Raw genomic sequence first — 26100 nt, 5'->3', positions numbered from 1 at the left:
ATGAGAAACTTCAGAATCTACGATAATAAATATGTGCCGTAAGTCTCGTTAAGAAATAATTTCTAGGTCGATTAGATTAATTAAAATGGTTAAGTCAAACATGCAAAATTATATTGTCGAATTTAATAAGATCGATCAGAACGTTATTCAATTAATCAATCATTTGTCAAGGCTTGATACAGATTTCTAATGAAAATTCATAATAGAAGCAGTAAATCAATTAACTAGGCCTAAATTATCTAAGTTTGAATAGCAATCGATTTTCAGAAAAGGGATCGTTTCCGCGATTATGGGTTTGGTCGGTGTTCACTCAATAAGCCCCAGCAAATTCAACGATACGGCCATTATTAGCCGTGGGCTTTCCGCTTAGTAGTTATTAATCGGCGTCGGTTCTACGAACTTGTATGTAAAGTATAGAGTACAAAGAAATGCGTACGAGGAATTAGAGTATTTCCTTATCTTTCTTCGTGATTAAATGAAAAAGGAGCTTTGTCAATTTTATTTTCTCGTAGAAATCAATAAATCTACTATTGGTTCATTCTAATGTATTCAGAACGTATCAATTTTGCAAAACGAAACATTACCATCGTCTTTATTCATTCGTGTATTTGCATTTACGTTCGATCGTTTAGAGATTCTTTGACGAAAATGAATACGATTAATCCGATTGTTTGGGAACGTTCGAAAAAAAAGGATTAAAACGAATTAAGAGAAAGAAAATATTGTGAGATAGAAGAGGAAGAAAAAGAAAAGGAAGAAGAATCGAACGAAATTCTAATGTCTTTATTTAAACGAATTGTCTATGAAAATTGTCTGTGATAAATAAAAGTAAGAGAACGGATTCTGGCCGATTATAATTTTCCGTGATAGGCCAACTGAGATATGTTCAACACCTGTTCATGGCTAGTTCGAAAAATCTGTCAAAGAAATAAATTTATAGCGTCGTAGAGACGTTGTTCATGCCGGTAACAGACATATCCCATCGTTCATTGTTTATTCGTGTGAGCAAATCCTGTTGTCAGGTGGACAGGACTGCTGGGTAATCTCACGTAACGATGTTACATGGTCAGCTTTCTATTATATTTTTTTTTGTTTTGTTTTTGCCTCACCTCTCTTTTCTATCCTATTTTATCTTTTTTTTTTTTTTTTTGCTTTCTTGTCGTTGTTTTTATTGTTGACGTCCATTGTCCGTCGTCGCCGTTGTTGTTGTTCTTGCGATCGTCATCGTAGTTGTTGTTATTGTTGCGTTCGTCGTCGTTGTTGATTTTTATTTTTCATTTTTATTTCCTCTTTTGTTGTTGTTATTGCTGTTGCTGTTGTTGTTGTTGTTGTGCTCCGCTTTTATCTATTTTTCACGTCCAACAGACGCTTCCATTCTTCGTCGAGGAGAACGCAGAGAACGTTCGGTGAGAATGTTGGATGATTCTGAGTGACAACATAAAGCAGAGAAAGAGAAGTGCTTTTGGGTAGAACCACAAACTCGTTACGAAGCACCTGTAGGAGACAGTGGGATTATTCGAAAATTGTTGGGTAAAGACACTGATGAACAGGAGGGACTTGGAGGTTGTAACAAGTTCTCTTTTCCTTGGTTGTTTCTTTTGGAATTATTTTTGGGTTTTTGTTGAACGAAGAAATAGACAAATAAAGAGAAATAAAGAGAGAAAAAGAGAGAGATAGAAAGAGAGAGAGAGAGAAAGAGAAAGAGAGAGAGAGAGAGAGAGAGAGAGAGACTATCAAAAAGTTTTAGGTGAAAGATTGGGGCTCGATCGAATAGACGAAAGATTCGTTGGAGCATCTAAACGCTTTTCAGTAAAGTGGGAGAACGATGGGTAGATGTCGTTGTTTTCTTCTACGAACTTCCGTTCAAATCGAATCATCGCAGAATTTCGTGGTAACAATCTTCTATTTGAGTTGATGCGCCCAACTGATTTCATACTGTTCGTCCTTCTTGTTGCCAACCTCGTGGGGAAAACTTCATGGTTCATCTGTAAACACGATAAATTTTCCTTTGGTAAAAGAAGATGGATGATTATATTTATTTTCAAATCAATTCTAAACATAAGCTATTGGGTTTCGATCGATCTTATAGATTTAGAAAATCATTAGTCAAACTTATCGGAAAATAGTTATGAAAATAAGATCGTTTTGCATGAGTATTATGAATATGAAGGAAAAAAGAAAAAAAGAAAGGAATGAAGAAAAGAAAAAAATAAAAAACATATGATTAATATAATAGCTGAAAGAATTGATATCATAATAATCATTATATTATTTTATTATTCTATTACAGAAAGAGAAGGAGGAAGAAAGAGAGAAAGAGAGGTCTTTCGTTTTTCTTATTACTTTTTTTTTTCCCACATCGATTTTCTTCAAGACGTACTCGTTTAACTGCTCCTGACAATACCCTTTCGTGTTTCCTACGAAACCTTTCTCCTACGATCGTCTGTCTTCGACAACGCCGAGTTTCTAACTTGGATTTATTATTCTCGGCTCCTTCGTCTAGGAGTCGTCATCGAGAAGTAGTTTTAAAGTGCAAGAGAACGTTTTGTCGATCCTTTTTCTCTCTTTTCTTCCCTCCTCTCTTCCTCTTTCTCTCTCTCTGTCTTTTTTTTTTCTCTCTCTCTCTCTCTCTCTGTCTTTTTTTTTTCTCTCTCTCTCTCTCTCTCTCTCTCTCTATCTCTTTCTATCTCGAGCGATGCTTGTTAATCCTCCGAAAAAAGGAGCAGGTTGACTTTTTCTAGGACATTCGTCGAGAGCACATCACATTGATCTCTGCTCAATGAGACTCTCTCTCTATCTATCCATTTATCTATATATAGATAATCTACCTATCTCTCTCTCTCTATCTCTCTCTCTCTCTCTCTCTCTCTCTTTCTCTTTCTTTTTCACATTCCCTTCTTATATATTCGTGAATTCGGTTAAATCGAACATAGGCACATATACACATATATGCTCAGGGAACTTATGGTAATATTTGAATATTACCACGGGGAATCGATGCTATATTCTATATTACTGTTTGATGTTTTATTATCTGAATATTAATTAATGATTCTCATGAATTGATTTACAAAAAAAAAAAAAGAAAAAAAGAAAATAACTTTAATTTAGAAAAAAAGTTTTAATAATTGAAATTTTCCTATATTGATTACAGAAGCAGGAAAGCGGAACGTGTTGCGACTTTGGGACTAGAAATGAGTTGAGGATTGGCTACGATGTTGAGTCGTTTGTCGGCCGTGGTGGCCTCCATTTTGGTTCACCAGGTACACTTTCTGTGCACCGCAAACTCTCAAGGTAAGCAATATCATCGCCTTTTCTATTAGATTAGAAATTTTACGATTGTAAATATTTGTTTGGTGAACATATTTTCTACTATTGTAATATAACAAATAACATGCGTGTATATACGCATATAAATTGTGAACATACAGAAAAGAGAGAGAGAGAGAGAGAGAGAGAGAGAGAGAGAGAGAGAGAGAGAAAGAAAGCTTCATATTTTATGGTACGATTCTTTCCTAGGGAATTTCAATGCCACGAGAAGAGTAATACGTTACACGTTGGTTAAGAAGTCGCGTTATGTTCGAATTCTTTTTGGAAAGGGGAAAAAGAAAATAAAAAAATTAAAAAAAATTAAAAAAAAAAAAAAATAAAATGAAAAGATAAAATAAAAAAAATGAAAAGAGGAATAAAAAATATCTCATTGTGCGGTCACGAAAGATTCCAAAAAGGCAAGATTATAGGTGCTGAATAACGAGTCACAGATACTGAATGCCCCTGGCTCGACGCTCAGACATTGTCCTATAATTTTCCAATTAAGGCATTGGATTCCCATAAATTCTAGGACCTTCGACAGAATCCATAAATTCGACGTCGAGCGACAAGCCGTGTGCGCTGGTCCAATCGTACTTTTAGACTCCAGACGGCCCTTACATTACGAAGTGGAACGATGAAATCGAAGCTAGAGAGAGAGAAAGAAAGAGAGAGAGAGAGAGAGAGAGAAGGAGAAAGAGAGAAAGAGAGAGAGAAAGGAAGAAGGAAGAAGGTGGACGATGAATATCGATTAATGGCCAACGACGATCCTTTCGAGACGACGTAAAATTCTATTCTCCCTCTTTCGAAAGTAGAGAAATAATACCGACCACGTTGAGACAAATATCCAATTCTCTTGAGAAAAACATTCGATCGATTGGTTCCGCTGTTGAAAGAAAGTAGTCGATTCAGCCATTAACACCTTTTTATCGTTCAAATTTCGATCTCTTTCGTATTATTCGAAACATTTGATTTTTCTCTATAAATCTATAATAAATATGAATATTGGTTTTCAATTGAATTTCTTAATTTAATAAATTTATCTAAATATTATAATGTTATCATATTCGTCAAAAAAGAAATACACACTCATATATATATATATATATATATACAAGAAGAAAATTAAATAGAGGAAAAATTTTCTAATAATAGTATATGTATGTTATAGAAAGATAAATATAGCATTTAATGCTGTATAGCATGGTTAAGCCTAGTCAGAAACGTTGACACCTTTCGAAACTTAATCTCTCGTAGACGTTTCAGGAGACGTATTTCGAAATCCTGACCAGAGAGGAGAGTAACCGGATTTATTCTTCCATTGAGATTATGTGCTTCGTCTTTCCAACGGATATTAGAAGTCCGTTCGTATCGTGTACTTTTCTTGGATAGTTTCTCCTCCCTTTGCTATCGGAAGAAAATTCTGCTCGCGAGATTGGTCCTGCCAGAAAGGACGTCGGTTCTTCTCACTCGAGCTGATAAATTTCTCGAGGATTATCCCGTCGTTCTTCGGAAAATACCGGGACTCCGAAATGACTTCGAAATAGTGAAAAAGAGAGTAAGAGAGAAGAAGAGAGAAAGAAAAAGAGAAAGATAGAGAGAAAGAGAGAGAGAGAGAGAGAGAGAAAGAGAGAGAGATAAAGATATAGATAGATAAAAAAAAGGAACGCATTTGGAACAAATTCGTCGATCGTCTTAGATTCAAAGAAAATAATTTTGATGCTAGTCGTAGCTCTAAAAGAAGATTCTCAAACAAGTTGATAGTGATCATCAGCTCAGAAATGAAAAAGGAGTAAGGTATTCGCGGGAACCGCGAGTCATCAAATTTGATCGAGAGATATTGAACTCTTTTTTTTCTTCTTTCTCTTTCTCTCTCTCTCTCTCTCTCTCTCTCTCTCTGTGTGTGTGTGTATATATATGTGTTCTTCGAATTCTCTAGCTTTTTCTTCTTTTCTTCTTTTCTTTTTTTTCTTCTCTTTCTTCCTTTTATTTTCTCTATCCACTCTCTGTCTCACCTAAACCGTCCAAAGATTCTGACTTTATAGGGGAAACGAGATTGCTCTCTCTCTCTCTCTCTCTCTCTCTCTCTCTCTCTGTGTCTTTCTCTCTTTCTTTTTCTTTTTTTTTTACTTTCTTCCTTTCTTACAATCTTGATTTCGACTCAAAGAATCCCTCGCGAAAAAGTGACTTTATTACTTCTTCTTGGATTATCTACTATTCTTTTTTCACTATGTGTGCCAAGGCATGTAAAATGTATTAAACGTTGATAAGTATGCAAGTGGATCGTATTAAAAGTAAAAAGGAAAGGGGTGGCTGGGAAGGGGTAAAGGAGGGAAGGGGAAAAGTTCAATTCCATTTAGCGCGATCTAATGTTTTTTATTTCTTTTTTTATTTTGTTCTTTTTTCCTTTCTTTCTTTCTTTCTTTCTTTCTTTCTTTCTTTCTTTCTTCCTTCCTTCCTTTCTTCTTTTTTTTTTGCCGACAAAGTACGTATTATTATATTGATTTTCAATCTCTATCTGATACATATATACATTTTAATTGATAATAGAAATTAATATATGAAAAGTATTAGTTACAATTAAATTCATTACGTTCTTATTTTATTTATTATCGTATTTGTATTTATTTCTATTTTCTGTTCAAATTAATCTTAACTTGATAATAATTATAAACAAAGCTGAAAGAAATTTGATAATACGATTGGGAATTGTAATAATTATTCAATAATGTCAATATTATTTGCGATACATTTCTATGAGAGTATCGCGTACGAAAGAGAAAAGAGGAAAAGAGAAAATAAAAAAGAAAAGGAATGAAAAAAAAAGAGAAGGAAACCAAGAAGAAGAAGAAGAAGAAGAAAACAAAAATAGAAAATAAAGAAGAAAAAAGACAAAACGAAAAGAGATATAGGTCTCGTTAGTAGAAAATCAATTCTTATCTCGTTCCGTTATTATACGTAATTAATAGAACTATGTATTCATCGTGTGTGCGTTGTCATGTGAACATATGTACAACGTGTACAAGAATCGGTGCTCGGAATGATAGTGGATGATACGTGTCCTCGAGGTCTCTATGGGTGAGGGTGAGATGCGAAAAGCTTTCGATTGCGAAACACGTGAAGGGAATCGAATTAACAAGGTTACCACGTTCGCCATTTAAACTGGATGTTGCCTAAAGGGGATTGTAAAACATAACAAAGCGTTTAGTCTTAAGATCGATTTATTCGTTACTAGTTTTATCTCACTTTTAATCGTACACTTTTAATTTCGATCAAATTAAATCAATTTCGAGAACTAAGAACATTTTTTTTCTAAATTACATTTAAAGTTATTTTTATTATATTAACGATTGAAGGTATACATACATATATATATATATATATATATATATATATATATATATATATATATTATAGATTATAACAAAATGGCGAAGTTTCTTTTTTCTTATTCTTAAATTTTTATCAAAATTAATATATTAAGTATAGTCGCAATTGTGCTAATCGATCCGTTATACTGTTGGTAATACCATTGTCGATAATACTGTTTGAAAAAGAATCCGTATAATAGAATAGATGAAATTAATTTAATCAACTCTCGAGTTTGTTCCCTTCATATTTTATGATATATTCTAAGTATCGTATTTTAATAGTATGTACGTAATTATTTTGTTTGTCCCCTTTCATTAGGTAAATTTTAATTTTTTTTTTTCCTACAGAGTTACGTCATTTGAGTTTATAAATTGAAGAGGAGTACTATTTATCTTTTTTTCCGTTTATTTAATTTAATTTCGTGTAGAAAATTTAAAATCGTGTAGAAAAAAGAGAAAAGAAAAATTGAAACCTAATTGAATCGATGATGATAAATAACGAAAGGCAAATAAAGATAGGGAGAGAGAGGCAAATAAAGAGAGGGAGAGAGAGAGAGAAAGAGAGAGAGTGGGGGGAGAGGGGGGAGAGAGGGGGGAAATAGGAATAGAAAGACAAAATGAGAAAGAGAAAGAGAAATAAAAGGAAATCATTTTTTAATGAAACAAAATTTAGTTTATGATAGATTCTCGTCCTTTTATATCCATGTATGCATGTATTGATGTATATATGTGTGCCATTAAGAAGTATACAAAGTCATTTTAAACGATTGCAGGCGTGAAGCCAGTTCCCGGGCTGGAAAACCTGCCGAGGTCGTTCTGGCGTGAGCTCAGTTCACCCTTTACCGAGGTAAGTTTCGCGCACGGTTAAACTCGAAACGTGAAGTTGCCTTTCGGAATCGGGATGCCGATCTAAATTCGTTCCTCTCGTTTTCGACCTTTCAAAGAGCAACGTTTCTATACGCGTCTGTGGTTTTCGAAGGAGCGTTGACGTCATTTTGGTATGCATTTCATTCGTCGTTTTGTGCGAGGATCACTATTTCGAGTATCCATTTTGCGTAGATGCATATCTACATACCTATTTATAGATGTATGTATGTATATATGTATGGATGCATGTATGTATGTATGTATGGATGTATTTATGTATGTATGGATGTATGTATGCATATATATACGCTTAACGGCTGTTACATATCATATTAAAATTATTTTATCTTATTATGTCACATTCTTTTTTCATTGTTCCTAATTAACTCTTAAAAGTTATTAAATCATGGAAAAAAGTGTCTCCGTTTATTTTTTCATCGAAAAAAAAAAAAAAAAAAAAAAAGAGAAAAAGTTATTACTTTTTTCTTTCTTCTTTTTTCTTTTTTTCTTTTTACGCATTTTAGAAGAAAATTAAATTATTTAATTAAAGGCTTATTGGTGTTCTTTGATAATGGATATTCGTATATGAATATTATAGGAAATTGATTTTTACTGTAATTGGAAATAATAACGAAACAGATTGTAAGGATAAATATAAATTGATTTCATTTAGATTTTCCTTACGTTTTTAGGGTATAAAATTTTATTTATTGACGATTAATCTTTAAAATTTTTATTAACGAACGTTAACAAAAGGAATAATAATTTTTTAATTGCTCGAACTCGCTTAATCAGAATTTTTAATATTTATGTCTCTTTCTTTTTATTACTTTTAACAATCGACGAATAAATTGGTCCAGTTTTCCTTCTTGTTGTTTACAAATTCATTGGAATAGAATTTTTTTTTCTTTTGTATCTGTTTTTCTACCAACTCGTAAGACTTGTGATAGTCGTCATAGATGAAAAGAAAAAACTTGATTCAATTTGTACATCTTTTCGAATTGATTAAACTCGAGTATTTTAATCTTCGTTCGTAACAACGTAACGTGTACTCTGTTATTTCCGATGTTTTTGAAGATTCTTTTTTTCTCTTTTTTTTTCTCTTTTTTTTTTCTTTTTTTTTCTTTTTCTACGACATCACGTAGACGTGACCGCGATGGGTTTTAGTATGACCCAACCCCAGTCCCCTTTAACCCACCTCCCAGACCCCTTTTCTACCCGTTCACCTCGTTTTTCTCCATCACACTTTTACATTCTCAAGTGTCGTAAAGTTTTTCTCTCCTGCCGATACACTCTATCTTTTGCTTCGTCGTTACCGCGACCAAAGAGAAACGCGAGAGCGCTATCAAATAACTATCTCGCGTGAAAATCTTTGCACCCAGCCAACTCTCATCTTGCATATTTTTTATCTTCTTCCTCTTCTTCTTCTTCTTCTTCTTCTTCTTCTTCTTCGTCTGCTTCTTTAGTTTTTTTTCTTCTTTTCTTCTTTTCTTCTTTTTCTTCTTTCTTTCTTTTTCTTTTTACCCATCTCCCAATAGTCTCTTCATTGTCTACTTTTTTTTTTATCTTCTAATGTAAAATTTTTATCATATTTTTGTTCTATTTCTCTTTTCTCCTATCTTTTTTTTTCTTTTTCCTCTTCTTCTTCTTCTTCTTCTTTGTTTTTCTTAATTTTTAATCCTTTTTGAAATAATCACTTATGAATCGTTGCAAGGATCACATTTAGCTGCGCATACTATTTTCCATATGCTATTCTAATGCTCAAGCTTTTACACGTCCGATCTAATAAAAGAGAATTTGAAATTCGTTCGGTTGATTTGCCGATAATACAATTCAAATAATAAGATAAATGTATTGATAAATTTGCCGTACTTTCACGAATTTATTGGAAAATTATTGCGAACGTAATCTCGTGAGAGTTGAAAGGTCACCGACCTGAAATTCATTCGTACGATCGTGTAACCACAGCTGTCGGTCGATTCACGAATATCGAGCACGGTGAATTCAAAATGCGTGGTCGACTTGCAACGGTAAAGATCGTTTTACGGATCGTTTCTTTTTCTCTCGTATTTAACATTTCCTTAGTACGATTGTTTTAGATTTCAAATGGTTGAAAATATAGCGAGATGAAAATTGAAAAGCGAAATTCGAAATCATAAATGCGAACTCGAAAAAGCAAAAGCTTCCGTTATCACGATGGCTTCGACGAAACAAAAAAGAAAGAAAGAAAAAAAAAACGATTGCTTATCGAACAGCTATTATGCAAACGTGTTCGATGTAAATGACTGGGTGAAGTGAGAGCATTTTTTTTTCCCTTTGTTTTTGGACATTTTCTCTGCGAGCGTGAACGTAAACAGAGGAAACCCGGGGATAGTTTTTAAAGAGCTGACATCACGATTGATTCATTTTATTGACCTCGTTTAAAAGAGAGAAAGAGAAAATCAGGTCGGTCATTCTATCGTAATTGTATGTTTAAAACGAAGGAAACAGAGTGGAAATATTAAAGGAACGTTGTTCGATATAAATATTTTTTTTAAATATAAATTATACGATTAGAAAACGTATATGAAATACCTTGTACATTTGTATATGTTTTATTAATGTGTGTCAACGTGTTTGTTTGTGTGAGTAATTGCATTCGATTTAATTTCCAGGTGTACGAAGTGGACAATTTTGCCACTGAAATCGGTGCAACGCCCGAGCCAAGGCCGTTTTTCGAAGATCCTGAGAGCAACATTACAGTGCAGTTAGGAGCTCAAGTACACATGCACTGTAGAGTGCAGAATTTGCAAAAGAATTTGAAGGTAAGCGCGATGTGATTTTTCTTCATTTATTGATTCGTTCACTCATTCGTTTATTTATTTTTATTTTTATTTTTATTTTTATTATTTTTTTTTCTTCATTGATAAGAATTTATAGATCGTTTAAGTACTTTATTGTATTGATCATCGAAAAAATAAAAAGGAAAAAAAGTAAGCGAATAATATAAACGTAGAATTTAGAGAAAGAGAGGTGGAGAGAGAGAGAGAGAGAGAGAGAGAGAGAGAATCATAACTCTTTGAAGTTATTTCGAACATTTATTTTAAATGAAAACCACCGATGGTTCGTATAATATTTGATTAAAATAATTTTTAAACGACCGGGTATTTTACCTCGAAATATTGTTTTCAAAAATGTTGAACGCTTGCTACATTCATATTCATTCAAATTAATTTAAAATAATTTTGTTGTTGTAAAATTTTTTATGTTCGAGCTTTCATTTAGAAAATGAAAACTTTGAATAATTATTAAAATTGAAGGGACATTGAAATAAGAGTGTTAATCCATTCAAAGTTTTCAATTTATAATTAACATTTCATTTTGTAAAATTACGAATGTTGTTTAATTTAATTCATTTCATTCCTCTCATCACATTTTGTCACATTTATGTATTTTAAAAGCGTTCATCTTCTTTTCTGCCATCCTTTCAAGACCTTATTGGCTTCTCAACACCCAACACTGTAATCTTATGTCCCTTATCTCTCTTTCGACGTCAACGTGAGCGCGAGCACATAACTTCCCGAATTCTCCCAAAGTAAATTCCAGTAAATCCTGGTTGAAAATATTTCCCATGTTAATTCCGTGGTTTCAACGTATTATCATAGCAAACATGTATGTATTATATTCTCATTTTTCTTTCTCATAGTAAACCAAATTTTTATATTTATCTGAAAGTGTTGCTTCAAATTTTAAACAAATTTTTTCGATTAATTTGAAAATTTTATTCTGTCGTATATATATATATATTTAATATGAATATTTAAAAATTTAATTGTAATATAAATGACATATTTATGAATTATTTATCGAATATTGATTTCCTTTATTATATTTCTTTCCTTTTCTTTTTTTTTTTTTTTTTCGTACAATCAAGAAGATTCGCGAGATTTTGTAAAAAAATAAAATGTATTCGATACTTCTTGTTTGTTTATTTGTCAATAATCGTATATTTTATGAAATACGAAGTTTAAAAATTGAATTATATTAAAAAATTAATATCTACATGGATAATATTGCAAAACGCGAGATGGAGATCTCAATTTTTTGATACAATATTGTAAAGTTCTAGAATATCATTACAAAGGTACATAATCATTTATATTTTTCCGATGACTATAAGATTTACAGATTAATGATAAATAGGAAAATATTGTTTGGAAAATACAAAATTCGTAGAGAGAAAAGCGTCCCAGGAAATGTCGAACATCATTTCGTACGATATGAAAACGTAATCGTATACATTATATATATATATATATATATATATATATATATATATATATATATATATATGTGTGTGTGTACACTGCATTTATCTTATAGTTATGTCCATAAATCGTTGTCAGCATTTACTAATCCACAGGAAGCTTGCCACGCTTTCGAAGCTGTCTACGAGCGACGAACGTGAAACGTTTTGCTCGTTCGCCGTAGTGGTCCTCGGAATTCAATCTTTCTAAGTGGGACAACGGTAAATCGACCAAACAAGTTGTTCCGTACGGTTAGACGAGAGATAGAGAGAGATAGATAGAGCGATAGAGAAAGAGAGAGAGAGAGAGAGAGAGAGAGAGAGAGTATAACGCCTGCATTCGCTGGAGTGTTTTCAACGGCATCGACATACTCTTCTTTCGCTTTTAAAATGATCATCGTCGAGTGACTTTGGATTTTTCGAGGAGCCGAAGCCATAGCTAGCCTCTTGTTGTTTGCGTGAAATCTATGAAAGTCATTTTTTCATGTGTACCGCACGTCACGTTCGTTTTTTCTTTTTCTTTTTCTATTTTTTTTTTTTTTGTATTTTTTTTGTATTTTTTTTTTTTTTATTATTTTTATTTTTTTTTTATTTTGTTATGATAGATATTTCTCATAATATGTTCGACGTAATGTTTCGGGCATGATTCATGCAGCAACGTAGTCCTTGAGAAATGTTCATTTTCTTTCTTTCTTTCTCTCTCTCTCTCTCTCTCTATCTCTCTCTTTCTCTTTCTCTTTCTTTTTATGTTAGAGCAAGAGAACGTCATTGAGATAATATAAAATCCATTTTCTACGATAAATCCAATTTTCGAAGGCTCGCGCGTGTCCTCTTCCGAGTCAGTTCAAGGAAAACCTCCAGCACCACATGGACGACGAGGAGGTTACTTGAAAGTTTCCTACGAATTTCCAAGTTCGTTAACTCTAACAAAGCGAGCGTTTGTAACGTTGCTGCGATCAATAATGTTAATAAGAAGATAACTTTAACTAGTTCCATGCTGGAAGGAGGACCAAGCAGGAGCTTGTTGTTGTTCCAGGCGTTTTGTTCCCTGACAACTACGAAAGAGAGTTTCCAACACGTAAATACACGTGCAGGTAATACGTTATAACACTGTGGAAACTCGATCGTGTTTTAAGGAAGAAAGATCGAAACTCGACGTTGTCTTATTATCGATACTGACAATGAATCTTCGAATAGTTACATCAGTTTAGGGTTGATATACTTACGCATACGATTCCTCGTTAGAAGATGGTGAAACTTTTTGGTCTCGTTGTAACCATGCTTTCTACCACTAAGAAAGAAACTTTTTAACTCGATCAATTTAATTCCTTGCTCTTTCTTTCTCTCTGCTCTATCTTTCTCTTTCTATTTCTCCCTCTCTTTTCCTTTTTTTTCTTTTTATTCTCTCTCTCTCTCTCTCTCTCTTTCTCTCTCTTTGTTTGTCTCTCTTCCTCTTTTTTTCTCTCTCTCTCTCTTCCAAACTTCTCTTCCATGGTTCTGCAATCAGTTTAACGAGTAAGCCGCGACGACGCTAATTGTGAACGAAGAGAAACGGCCTCGAATTATTTCCGTACATACGCGCGAGTCGAGTTTGTTTATCCTGCAACTAAGTTATATTCTCTGTTTCGTATATAGCAAGATGTAATAATAAATTAAATTTCCAATTATCGAATTAACTTTTCCATTTTCATATTGACATTTTTTTCTTATATATTATATGATTATTATTAATATCATTTATTATATATGTGGTATTTCATGATATTCGAGGCGATCAATAAAAAGAGGAAATTTTTCTCTTTACAATAGTCCTCGTTTCACGTTTCTGTGATACTTCGTTTAGGAGATATAACTTTTTGAAATATTTCCATTTATAATTCGTAATAAACCTCTGCGTAGTATTACGATGATAAAAAGTATTTACATTATCCAGCTGATCGGTAGCGTAAATTCCAGGAATTTATTATATAGGTCACTGTATCAATGCATTAATGAATTTATATAGGTCACTGTATCAATGCATTAATGAATTTATATAGGTCACTGTATCAATGCATTAATGAATTTATATAGGTCAATGAATCAATGAATCTATCTTTTATTTATATGAGTGTATCTCGTGAATTACTACTAGTAGTAGAAACTTCAAACGAATATCAATTTAATTGGCAAACTTTTTTCTATTTTTTGTTTTTTCGCGATATTCATATTTTTGCAATAATTTGTTATAAATAATTTGTTGTTATAAATAATTGTAAAAATATTTTTCATTTTTTCGAGAATAATTTGTTAACCATTAAAAATATTGTTTTGTTGCATAATCAATCTGTTGAAACAATTTGTTATAAACAGATTTATCATGATTTGTTATAAACAATTTTTCATATTTTCGAAAGTTAGTTATAGAATCTTCAAAATATTGTTCTTTTTTTTCGTTTAACCAATTTATTTAACAATTTATTATAAAAAATTTGTATACACAATTTGTTATAAACAATTTGTTATAAACAATTTTATTTCGGAGTAAGGTAAGTTGTTTTTTCTTTGTTCTAACAAATTGATTATAAATAATTTTATATAAAAAAATTTTTATATTTTCGGAAATATATTATAATCTTAGAAAAAATGGTTTTTCTTTTGAATTTGCTTCTGAAAATGCTTCTTTTTTCAATTTGCTCAACAATTTATTATAAACAATTTTTAAAAATAATTTGTTAAAAAAAATTTTTCATAAGTAATTCATAAACGATATATTCAAAAATAATTTATAAATTCTTAGAAAGATTGTTTTTTTCTTTCAATCAATTCGTTTATCAATTTATTAGAGAAACAAATTTTTACGAATAAATTTTTCCAAAAACATTCCAACATTTCACACGTTTATACACCATATACAATAGCTAGATGTTTCTTTCCATGAACATTTTGCTGATGCAGAATATTCGGTTAGAGCGTTTTTTGAAGGACATAAATAGCACCTTGAGAAGCCTACGAATGGTATAGAAACGTTCCTAACCGAGGCGTGTAACACAAGGACGTTCTTTTGAGAGTGTGAGTAAGTGAGAAAAAGAGAGAAAGAAAAAGAGAGAGAGAGAGAGAGAGAGAGAGAGACACTACGAACCGGCTGGCTCGAGGGCTCTTAAAAGAAAAGATACGAGCGTAAGGCTACAGTAAAAAAGGAGTAAGAGAGAGAGAGAGAGTGAGTAAGAGGGTGAAGAAGGAGTAGAGAAGAGAGGTTGGAAAGCGCGTCATCGCACCCCGCTTAAAGAGGGATTCGGTATCTGTGTTTGTCGGCGGATTAATTTAAGCTCAGGGCCACTTTTACGTAGAACCTATCTTCAAAGTTCTCCTCGTTTTATTTCCTGACGGGAGGACGTCGTCGCTTTCAGATTTGTCATATTCTACTTTTTCTTCTTTTTTTTCTTTTTTTTTTTTTTGTTTCTCTCTCTCTCTCTCTCTCTGTCTTTTTGTCTCTTTCTTTTTTTGTGTTACAAAAGATTTTGTCTTTTATCAAGAAACAAAGAGAGAGAGAGAGAGAGAGAGAGAGAGAGAGAGAGAAAGAGAAAAAGCAAGAAAAAGTAGAGAACAGAGAATGTCATTCTTAAAGAAACCTATGATAGAAAGGATATTCCTTGACCTAGAGAAAGAGAAGGAGAGAGAGAGAGAGAGAGAGAGAGAGAGAGAAAGAGAGAGAGAGAGTATTTTGTTTCTTTTCTTCTCAGAAATTTTACATTAACACTGAATTGCTCTGGAAACAGCTTCTTACTACTATACGTTGTTCGTTTTTTGAACGAACAAATCGAAATGAACTTATCGGCCGGTGTATTTGTTTCCTGTTTGATAGTAATTTCACTATCTTCAAGTCGTGAACCATCTGATGCTTTAAAGATTATGCAGAGAGAGAGAGAGAGAGAGAGAGAGAGAGAGAGAAAGAGAAAGAGAGAGAGAGAGAGAGAGAGAGGAGAGAGAGAAATGGAACACATTTTGAGTACGATTTAACAGGTCGTCGAGTATTTTCGTGGCCCGTGGGATATTTAAAACGTTCGCGTGATTTTTTGTGACGTTGTTTTTTCTCCTTCTTTTCTATTTTTTTTTTCCTTTTTTTCCCTTTTATTTTCTTTTTCCTACTGCGGTTTAAATACGAAGGTAGGTATAGAGAAAAGGTTTCTTTTTCCTTTTTCTCTCTCTCTTTCTCTCTTTCTCTCTTTCTCTCTTTCTCTCTCTCTGTTTTTTCTTGTTTTTTTCTTTACACCTCGTTCGATTCAACGTCGTTCAATTGATTCCCTTTTTTATTTATATTGTTTAATTCGTTGCAAGCCGAGATATTAGACGAGATGCGGTGAGAAAATTTGAAAATTTTTAATAGTCGAAGCTGACGTTCGACCGTTATTCGAGTTTAATCATAGTTGAGCGATTTGCCAACGGCAATATATATTCTCGCTTATCATCGAAGCCGATAATGTAAAAATGGAGGCGGAAAGTCCGGTACTTCGTATCAGTAAATTGTAATTATCTCAAGATCGTTCTAACTTATATAACGCTTCAGAGGATTTTCATAAAGAAAACGATAGAGAGAGAGAGACAGAGAGAGAGAGAGAGAGAGAGAGAGAGAGAGAGAGAGAATGACGTAAAAGTTTCCTTTAAGCCCGACAAAGTCGATCTTCGTGTTATTCCAGTCCATCATCCTTCCGATAGGTTCTTTTTCTATTTTTTATTTTTTATCCTTTTTCTTTCTTTTTTTCTCTTCTTCTTTTTTCTTTTTATCAACTTTCTTGCAAGTTAGATGACGTGTCAGTTTCTAAAAGAAATTATCGCATACTTCTTGATAATATTTAAACTTCTCAACTCATACCACTCCATTTTTAAACATATTAACATTCTTCGAAAACTTTCAATTATGGACAAATATTTGTTACTTCATTTTTCCTTTCTCTCTCTCTCTATTTCTCTAATGGCGTTAATTAAAATATTACAGCGTGCATTTATACAGGAAAAAAAAAAGAAAGCAAACAGAAACAGATAAGGTAATATCCGTTCGTTGTAAAAGTCGTTTCTTTTGTAAAAAAAAAAAAAAAAAAAGAAAATAACCTAGCCGAGTGTTTCTCGACATATTTAAGTACCGGAAATTATAGCGAGGGAAATTTTATTGTCGATGTTGAGAGAAAAGTAAGATTGGCAGACGTTAGACGGCGTGAACTATTACATTCAATCTGACAGTCAAATTAAGTTCTATTAACGATCAAAGTTTAGATCGATCGAAGCTATTTATAATTTCTAGTATTCGAACTGAGATACCACCCCCCCCTCTCTCTCTCTCTCTCTTTCTCTCTTATTTTTTCAAATTTCACGTGACTTTGTATATTTTCGAAATACAAACTTCAATTCTACATACCAATAATTTCTTCTTCTATCTCTTTCATACGTTCGTACATTATAATACAAATACACGTAATATGTATGTCTATTTCTTTTCATCCTTTTCCTTTCTCTGTCTCTCTCTCTCTTTCTCTCTCGTAACGTAACGTTCACCGAATAGTTCAGATAGCGATTCATATCAAGAGTCGCGTTTCTCGTTTGTACAGTCTGGCCGAATTATTAAGTTATGAGATACCACATACTGGTGGATGGAGGTAACTATCTGTGAGGAGACGCGCAGACTTTGCGCCGTAAAATCGCGGCCGCGAGTGCCTGATGCATATGCAAACGTATACCGGTACGGCCTCTGTGCCGGCTGATTCGAGCCACGGCAACTATCAGAAGGGATATTCCGTACGGTCGCTGAATATATGTATGTACATATACCTATATACTTTTGGGAAATGTGATTCCATGAGAGATGAATTTTCGTAGTATGTATGTAACATTGCTTCTGTAATAAAGATTACAGAAGCAATGTTAAGTTAAGTTTTATTTTTTTCTCTTCTTTCTTTCTTCTGTTTCTTTATTTTCTTTTTTCTTCTCTTTCTTTTTCTTTCCCTCTTTTTTCCTTTTCTTTTCTTTCTTTTTTTTTTTCTTTTTTTAAATAATACCAAGCATCGACACTTATTTAATAATACGTTTTAATTAAAAGGTACTTTATCATGTAAGAGTATTAAAGAAAATTAAATTAATCTTTTAGAAAGGTATATCAATCGAATTATTAAATTTACAAAATTTATTACAAAAATTTAGGAAGGGAATATAACGTAATAGAGGGGGAAAAAAAATTAATAAATATCGTATATCCAATAATTATTAAACAATATCATATCAATAAAAAATATTCATTATTAATATAGGTTTATTATTAATTGAGATACGTAAATAAATATTATATAATCGTGCCTAAGGCGTCAAATTTAGTAATACCTCGATGATTCGAAAATGTTCTTAGGATAGTTTTGATTGTTATTACGATTTAAATGTTTGAAAGATATAATCGGTCTAAGTTATGATCATTTTTAAAAATCGTTTACCATAACAAATATATTTCGTAACTTCTTAAAGGAACAATCTTAAAGCTTCGATCTTAATAAGGTAATAGAATTTTTCTTAGATCCGTAATATATTACCTTCTTCGTACTTACAAAGTTAATACCGTGGAATTGGCAAGAACGTCATGGAGGTAGGATTTAAGCGTTTCAACAGAGCGAGAGAAGAGAGAAAGAGAAAGAGAGAGAAACGGGAGAGAGAAAGAGAGAGAAAGAGAAAGACATTCGTTAACTCGAAGCTTTCCTTCTTTGGATTCTTTCCTTGGTGAAAGAGCCATTTCCATTTTTTATTTGAGGAATAAGTAGAAGAAAAGAAATGAACTTCCTGTTTGTTATCAGACATTCTCTCACGAAAAAACTTGAATTCTTCGAGCCAATACCCACTCTCCTTTTTCTTCCTCACTTTACTTTTTTTATCCTAGCATACGCTTGAATTCTTTTCGATTAATTGTTTTCCGCCTCTATAGTTTCAACCGGTTTTATCCATTATCGTGTAATTTCCTCTCACCTATTCTTATTCGCGATATCGCCAGTATCACTGTCACCAGTACAGTAACGGTCGCGATTATACAACCACAAAGATAACCGACCATTGGCATATCGTAGCCATCCACGTCTCTCTGAAGTAAACTTTACCTGTAGTTCGTCAATAAGATCGAAGAGCTAATTAAAGTTTTCCGAAGAGGTAGTTCCAGGGTATCGACCGATCTACGAGGGAAAACAGGTCATCGTGGCTTAAATTTTCTCGAAGTACCTCGAAGATAGACGTTGATTTTAACGCCACCATACCAACCATTACTTCTTCCCTTTCAACCAATCGCCCTTTAGAATTTTCACTTTATTGTTTCGAATGGTCGTTGTCGTATTCGTTCGTTCATTGTACGAATATATCTCGAATATCTTGATTTATTTCTGACTAAAATTAAACACTGTCGATTTCCTATAAAATTGTTCTATAAGAAAATCGATAGAAAAAAGAAAGTAATAATATTGGAATCAGAATCATTACAAAGGGTATGTCAGATTACGATCTAGGTACATACTAATTGCTATACATTTTATATTTTAAATTCAAGTGTCCTTTCACTTTGTTTGAAAGGAAAAAAAATTCGATTTTATTCTTTAGTTGAGCAGAATGCAATTCGTTGAAATCGAAGGGACGAATCGAATGAAGGTTCTCTCTTTTTTTTCCTTTTTTCTTTTTTCTTTATTTTCTTTTTCTTTTTCTTTTTTTTTTCCCCCTTTCACAAAGAGCCAAGCAAAGAGAAAAATACACGTTCGATCTTCGGTTCGATAGATCCTCGCGAGGATTGAGCTTTATCGTTCTAGAATGGAATTCGTCTTCAGAATCTATAGAAATCTTGAAGAAAGAGAAAAAAGATGTGTCAATCACGTGTACCAAATCGTTGATCTAAAGAGGATTGCGATTTATCACGAGTGTTAACAGCAACGAACAAACATTATTAGGCAGGATGATATCGTTTGATATAAGTCGGGGGTGTAGCTTTCTTTCTCTCTCTCTCTCTCTCTCTCTCTCTTTTTCTTTTTCTCTCTCTCATTTTCTATCTTTCTTTTTACGTGCCATCCTTTTTCTTGATCTCTTTTATGTCTCTGTCATTCCGTTTCCTTTTTCCTCTTTTTATTCTTCTTCTTATTCTTCTTCTTGTTCTTGTTCTTTTTATTCTTCTTCTTCTTCTTCTTCTTCTTTTTCTTTTTTATTTTCGTTTTCTCTACTCTTTACTTTTTTCTTTGTTCTTTGTTTATCTGTGGTTCGTGATCGGAGCTTTGAGGTTGGTATCGCTTCTCGTCACGTACATACGAGATTCTATTCTTCGTAAAACTGGAAAGAAAAATATAAAGATCGAGAGGTTATTAGATAGAACGATCAAATTTGACTGACCATCACGTATCTCTTATTCTTTTTTTATTCATTATGTGTTCTTTTTCCTTTTTTTGTTTTTCTTTTTTTCTTTTTGTTTTCTATGTCTTTCTTTTTATTAAGTGAGAACGAGTAAATAACTTTCTTTGATCAGAAACAAGTAAATTTTATCAAATAGTCATAAGTAATTTGGTGTAACGTTGTTTCGAGTACATTAAATTAGATAAAAGTATATAATATTTTTGTTGAAATTGATACATATCTGTGTGTACATATTTAATAAAATTTTTTTTTATCAAACAATTTCATACAAAAGTTTATTATATTATCAATTTTCATATTCATTTTATATTTTTTTTCATTCGTTTCGGAAAATTCGATAGTTCGTTTATATGTTTTATTTTTATTCCATAATACAAATGAAAGCGTACGTTTTATTTTTTTGTCATTTATAAAAATAAATATTTTTATTTTCTTTTTTCTTTTCTTTTTTTTTTTTTTCTTTTACATCATCGTATATAAACCTACGTTATATTAACTTCTATTTTGATTTTATATTTTTGTTAAGAAATTTAGTAGGGCACTCGGTTACACGTCTATCGTTTGAAATTTAACATTTGATGTGATAATAAACTTTAATATTAAACAAATCGATATGGCGAATTTGGCAATCATTATAATTTTTATATTCTTTATATTCTTCTATTCCGTATAGTATGAAAATCCTATTAAATTTTCTCTTCTTTCCTTGGCATGAAAAATTCTGCATAAAAATGTCGCAAAATTGTGACAGGGCTCAGCGTGTCATCCCTTTTATTCTTCGTAAAAAGTAGACGAGAATCATAGTCTCATATATATATATATATATATATATATATATATATGCGTATCTACGAGAAAAACTGGAAATACTGGGCAAATACACGACGGTGTAGGTCGTGTCGACGCGCGCGTGAAAGTGCGATAGGATAAAATAAACAGGAACATTTACGTAGCGTGTATTGATCAGAGGGTGAAATGTAAATACATAAATCGCGATATTGTCGTGTCTCGTATAGACATATCGACGAATTTTCCCAACAGACTACTACCGGTATTAACGATTTTTTCCCCCGTAGTTTTTCGCTTTCGATGAAAAGTGTCTCGAAAATTCAACGTATTTGTGCTTTCAAGCTTTTCAAACCAAAAATCGTTTGTTATCGATCGAAATAAAAAAGAGGACATTGAACTATTTGCAAAATTTATACGTATGAAATGTTCAATAATAATCATGGTAATTTGATTAAAACGATGTTTAAATAATATTATGATAATTCTGTTCAATTCTTAATCTCACAAATATTTCACTTTCATTAGATTTATTTATATTTATATATTTAAAATATTTAATATGTTATGTAATATGTATTACATAAAATTTGTATATTTATATATATATATGTATATATTAAATATTTGAATAAAATATAAACAAATCATTTATAATAATATACGAGTCATATGTATTTTAAGAAAAGAAAAGAAAAATAAAAAAAAAAACTAGAGAAAAAAGAAACGAGAAAAAAATAACCATAATAGTCTTCAATTCACATCGCTGCACATTTTCATTTTATTTTTTGATTCCACTCGTGCACGCATTTGGACGATCACATAAACGAGTCTCGAAACATTTTTGGCCCGTTGAAAAATACGAAAAAGCACCTGTCGTGTCCGCGTACTTCATGCAACGAGTCGTCGGTCACTCGTTAAATAACTATCGAGAATGGAACACGAGCGTATCACCGTGCCATGCTTCGTTAGTTCACTTGTCGATATATTAATGTAGATAAAATAAATTTGTGAATTCCATTTGACCGAATGGCAACGTCAATCCTATGTATAATAGCACTGTCGATTAGTATCGTATGAATAGGTAGAATATTCTGTTAGTAATTGCATTATTTTTTATATATCATAGTTCAATTAACATAATTTGATTCTTTTAATGTTAATTATATGAAGTAAAGAGAGAAAGAGAGAGAAAGAGAGAGAAAGAGAGAGAAAGAGAGAGAGAGAGAGAGAGAGAGAGAGAGAGGGAGAGATAGAGAGAGCAAATTAAAATATTTTCATATGACATATATATAGATACATTTTGTTTCCATACAAATATTTTTCTAAAAAATATATATGATAACTGATCACAACAAAGTTTCAAATATATGGATACTCATATGTGTGTACGTGTGTGTATGTGTACATGATCGACCAAAAATTCCCAGGCGATTTTAAAAATCAATTATAATCTCTCGCGACTTCTTTATTTATTTTTTAATTTTTATACCTTATCGGATCGTACAATCACAGGTTTAAGAACTTTGTTAGAATGTTTAAAAATAATTTAAGAAAGAGATTTCGAAGAAAGAGTAATTAAAAGATATTGTCTCGTTTAGTTTTACTATTGTCATCATATCGTTTTATATTTATCGTATCGTAAAAGACGAAAGTAACAAAAAAGAAAGAATAAATAAATACATAAAAAAGAAAATAAAAAAGAATATATATATATATATATATAAAAGTTACCTGTTTGTTTGAAGATCAACGTGAAGTTTGTTGGAACGAAAAAGGGAACATAATGAAACCTCTTCGTTCTAATTTCGGAGGGCAAGGAAATCTTTTGAACGTTATTTGGCGAACTGTAAACAGAGGGTCGCGTAATAAAGGGTTACCCTCACCAATTTTACCCAACTCTCCATTTTCGTGTACTTTATTCCGCTTTTGCCCTCGTTTTTCTTATCATTTTCTCGATCGTAATTCTTCTTCTCTCTGACATAGATATATTTATTGTAAGGGATTTAATTATTTCATGGATACATCTCTTGGTACATCGGCACATAGGAGTCACGTTGGCAAATTCTCTACGGAGTCGTTTGGTTTCCAGTCAGAGTCGTTTGCTAGCTCGGAAATCCTTTGGATATTTTAACAGTCTATCTATCTAGTACCTTACTCTGAGATTTCTAGAAAGTCAAAGAATTCCCTAATACGTACGACTTGTTTTTGGATCAAACAATGAGCCTCGTCCGTTGGCGTAACTTTCGTAGAACGAAACGTAAACGTCTATAAGAAACTGTATTTTTGTTGTATTATTCATCGGGAATATTTTCATTCATTGAAATATTTTCTATAGTAGAGAGAAAGAAAGGGAGAGAGAGAGAGAGAGAAAAAGAGAGAAAGAGAGAGAGAGAGAGAATCGTAAATTGTTTACGACCTATTTGTTCTTATATGACCTCTATATTTCTTAACCTTCAATTTGTTTAATATGATAGTCGTAGTTCGTTCGTAACAATTAGTATCGTACGAGAACGTGAAAGGTAAGCTTTAATTTTAACTTTCTTTTCATTTTTTTCAATATAATTGAAGATAATGTATTTCTCAATATATTTCGTATTAATTAAAATCTACCTGTTATTTCTACTTATACGTGCTCGAACAATATTTCATTTATAATGTTTATAAAATTAATATGACTCATGTTTATAAAATTTATAATGACTTATAAAATTGTTAATGATTAAACATAGATATATATATATATATATATATATATATATATATATTAAATTGTATAATTTTGTTAATCACAATAAGTGATACATAATAGGCAAAAAAAAAAGGTTTCTTGTTTTTTTATTCATAAACAGTCGAAATATATATCGATTTATACAAATATACCATGGTGCCCGAATATTTTTCTCATTCATTGTATGTACATATTTAGTTTAATCTTAAAGTTACATTAACGTTTAATTGTAATAATTAATTCTTTATTACAAAAGTGAAAAAGCTTTGTAATTTAATAACATTATTTCAACAATCCGTTTCTCGAACAATTTCTGATATTAATTGTTATCTTAATTATTATTATCCCTTGGGTGATAATATATAAATATAAATGAGTGTTGTTTTATGCGCAATACAACGTTTACAATAGTTCGCACACATGAACACCTGCATTTGTATACCATTCATTTGTAATCAATTGCACGACTTTTCTATCTCTCTTTTTCTATTTAAAAAAGGGAAAAAAATTACAAAAAAAAAGAGAAAAAAAAAATAAAATAAAAAACCTAGATGAGAAAAAAGAATAACCAATGATTCATACGCGTTATATGATTCATAGTCCGACTATAAAATCTCTCACGGAAATTTAAAAACGTAGAAAAAAAAACAAGAATGTACATTGTTATTCGTTCGTTATAACCAGCATGTATGTATACCGTACTCGTAAAAAGTAATCTCTCTGTTAGGCATATTTTTCTTCTACATTTATAATCTTCGAATTAAAAATCATTTAATGTACTACTTATGCATATACGCACATGTATTATATTATTATATATCGACTTATAACAATCTTTTAGCGATATCGTATATAAATTTTTCTTTGTTAGAAGGCAAACGCGGTGATTGCACGAAGCTAAAGATTGAAATTAAAAAGTAGAATCAAAGTAGTAAGTACCATGCTGACGTTAAACTTTTCTAAGATGTAATTATTCGTTGCTAAGTCCTTTATAATAAAGACAAATGAGCGTCTCCTTCCTTACTTTCTTTCCCTTTCTCTCTCTCTCTCTCGTTCGTTCGTTCGTTCGTTCTATCGTTCTCTCTTTCGTTCTCACTAGCGTTCAAGACTACGGATGCTTTCGAAGATATAGGACCAGTAACGTTTCTCAAATCGCACCGGTTGTGTAACGCCTAACGATTCTTTAACTTCTCTGAACGTCCAACTTCGAGACTGTGAATATCGCGTTAAGCGTTCTCGGTTAATCGCTAACGGCTTGTTTTCAAACTACCAAAAGATCTTCATGATCTTGATATAGGGAAGGTACTTCGTAACGACTTAATGTTGAGTTGCAACTCAAGCCTTTATTTCTTTCTTTTTTCTTGTTTTTTTTCTCTTTTCTTTTCCCTCTCCTTAAAAACGACGAAAAAATCTTCTTCGTAATAAACAAATGAATTTTTATCGAACTCGTTCTTATATATGTTTTTATTTTATCTGGAATCGTATTACACGTCTTTTTTTCTTTTCTGTTTGTTTTTTTGTTTTTGTCTTTTTTTTTTCTTTTTTTTTTTTTAAAGAAACTTTCCGCACATGTTTTTTTCACTCATGCTTACGCTTTGTATTTTCATTTCGTGTTTTCGCTCATGTTGAATTTTTCACGCGAACGATATTGAGAGTATTAAAATATTCGAATTTATATATTCGAATCATTTAAAACTTGTTATATTTTTTCATGTATTACATTTTTATCAGAGAAGTTTGTTAATAAATTTACGATATTAAGTTTTACGTTTACATATTAGATATTTATCTCGATGTATATTTTTATGAAATACAATTTCTTTTTTATCTTTACTAATGTTAGATTATTTTTATATCGTGCTTCTTTAAAGTTGATATTACTTAAGGGATATTGAAATAGATTGAGACATACAGGTTTTTCAATGTATCGAAATATAATTATCTTCGACGACTCTTCTTTTTCTATTTCTATTTCTTCTTCTTTTTCTTCTTCTATTACGTCTATCCTCTGACACGTGTGCACAGACAGATACATATGTAGAAACGTGTATATAGTTATATACGTATCTACGACGATACGTATGTACCATAAAGGGAATAAGATATTTGAATTCAAATAGGCGTTGTAGGACACGAGGACTTGTCAGAGAAACGGAAGATTCGATTTACATTATATTTACATTGCAATAACGTAACTCAATGTGTTTTATATATAAACGTGTATATTTGTATATATATATGTATATATATATATATATATATATCTTCATGAAATCTCAATCTTTGAAACTAAACTCAATCTTTGAAATCAACTAAATTATTTAAAAATATTTATTATCGTTATTATGAAATATTTTACA

At 31.7% G+C, this 26100-nt stretch overlaps 1 protein-coding gene across 3 annotated transcripts in view; it reads left to right on the top strand.

Moving 5' to 3' along the window:
• Window positions 1-26100, top strand: part of LOC118446498 (zwei Ig domain protein zig-8) — a 201293-nt gene that overhangs the window by 66313 nt on the left and 108880 nt on the right. For all 3 annotated transcript variants that reach the window (XM_035877213.2, XM_085659255.1, XM_085659254.1), the window contains 3 exons: window positions 3155-3294; window positions 7454-7527; window positions 10202-10351. In XM_035877213.2, the coding sequence (XP_035733106.1) occupies window positions 3216-3294; window positions 7454-7527; window positions 10202-10351 (303 nt within the window). In that variant the 5' untranslated portion in view covers window positions 3155-3215. The remainder of the gene's footprint in view (window positions 1-3154; window positions 3295-7453; window positions 7528-10201; window positions 10352-26100) is intronic.

This window comes from Vespa mandarinia, chromosome 9 (genome assembly GCF_050613455.1).
Source record: "Vespa mandarinia isolate Hongniang chromosome 9, ASM5061345v1, whole genome shotgun sequence".
Taxonomy (NCBI): Eukaryota; Metazoa; Arthropoda; class Insecta; order Hymenoptera; family Vespidae; genus Vespa; species Vespa mandarinia.
Note: the sequence above shows the minus strand (reverse complement) of the source record. Positions and strands in the feature narration are given on the sequence as shown.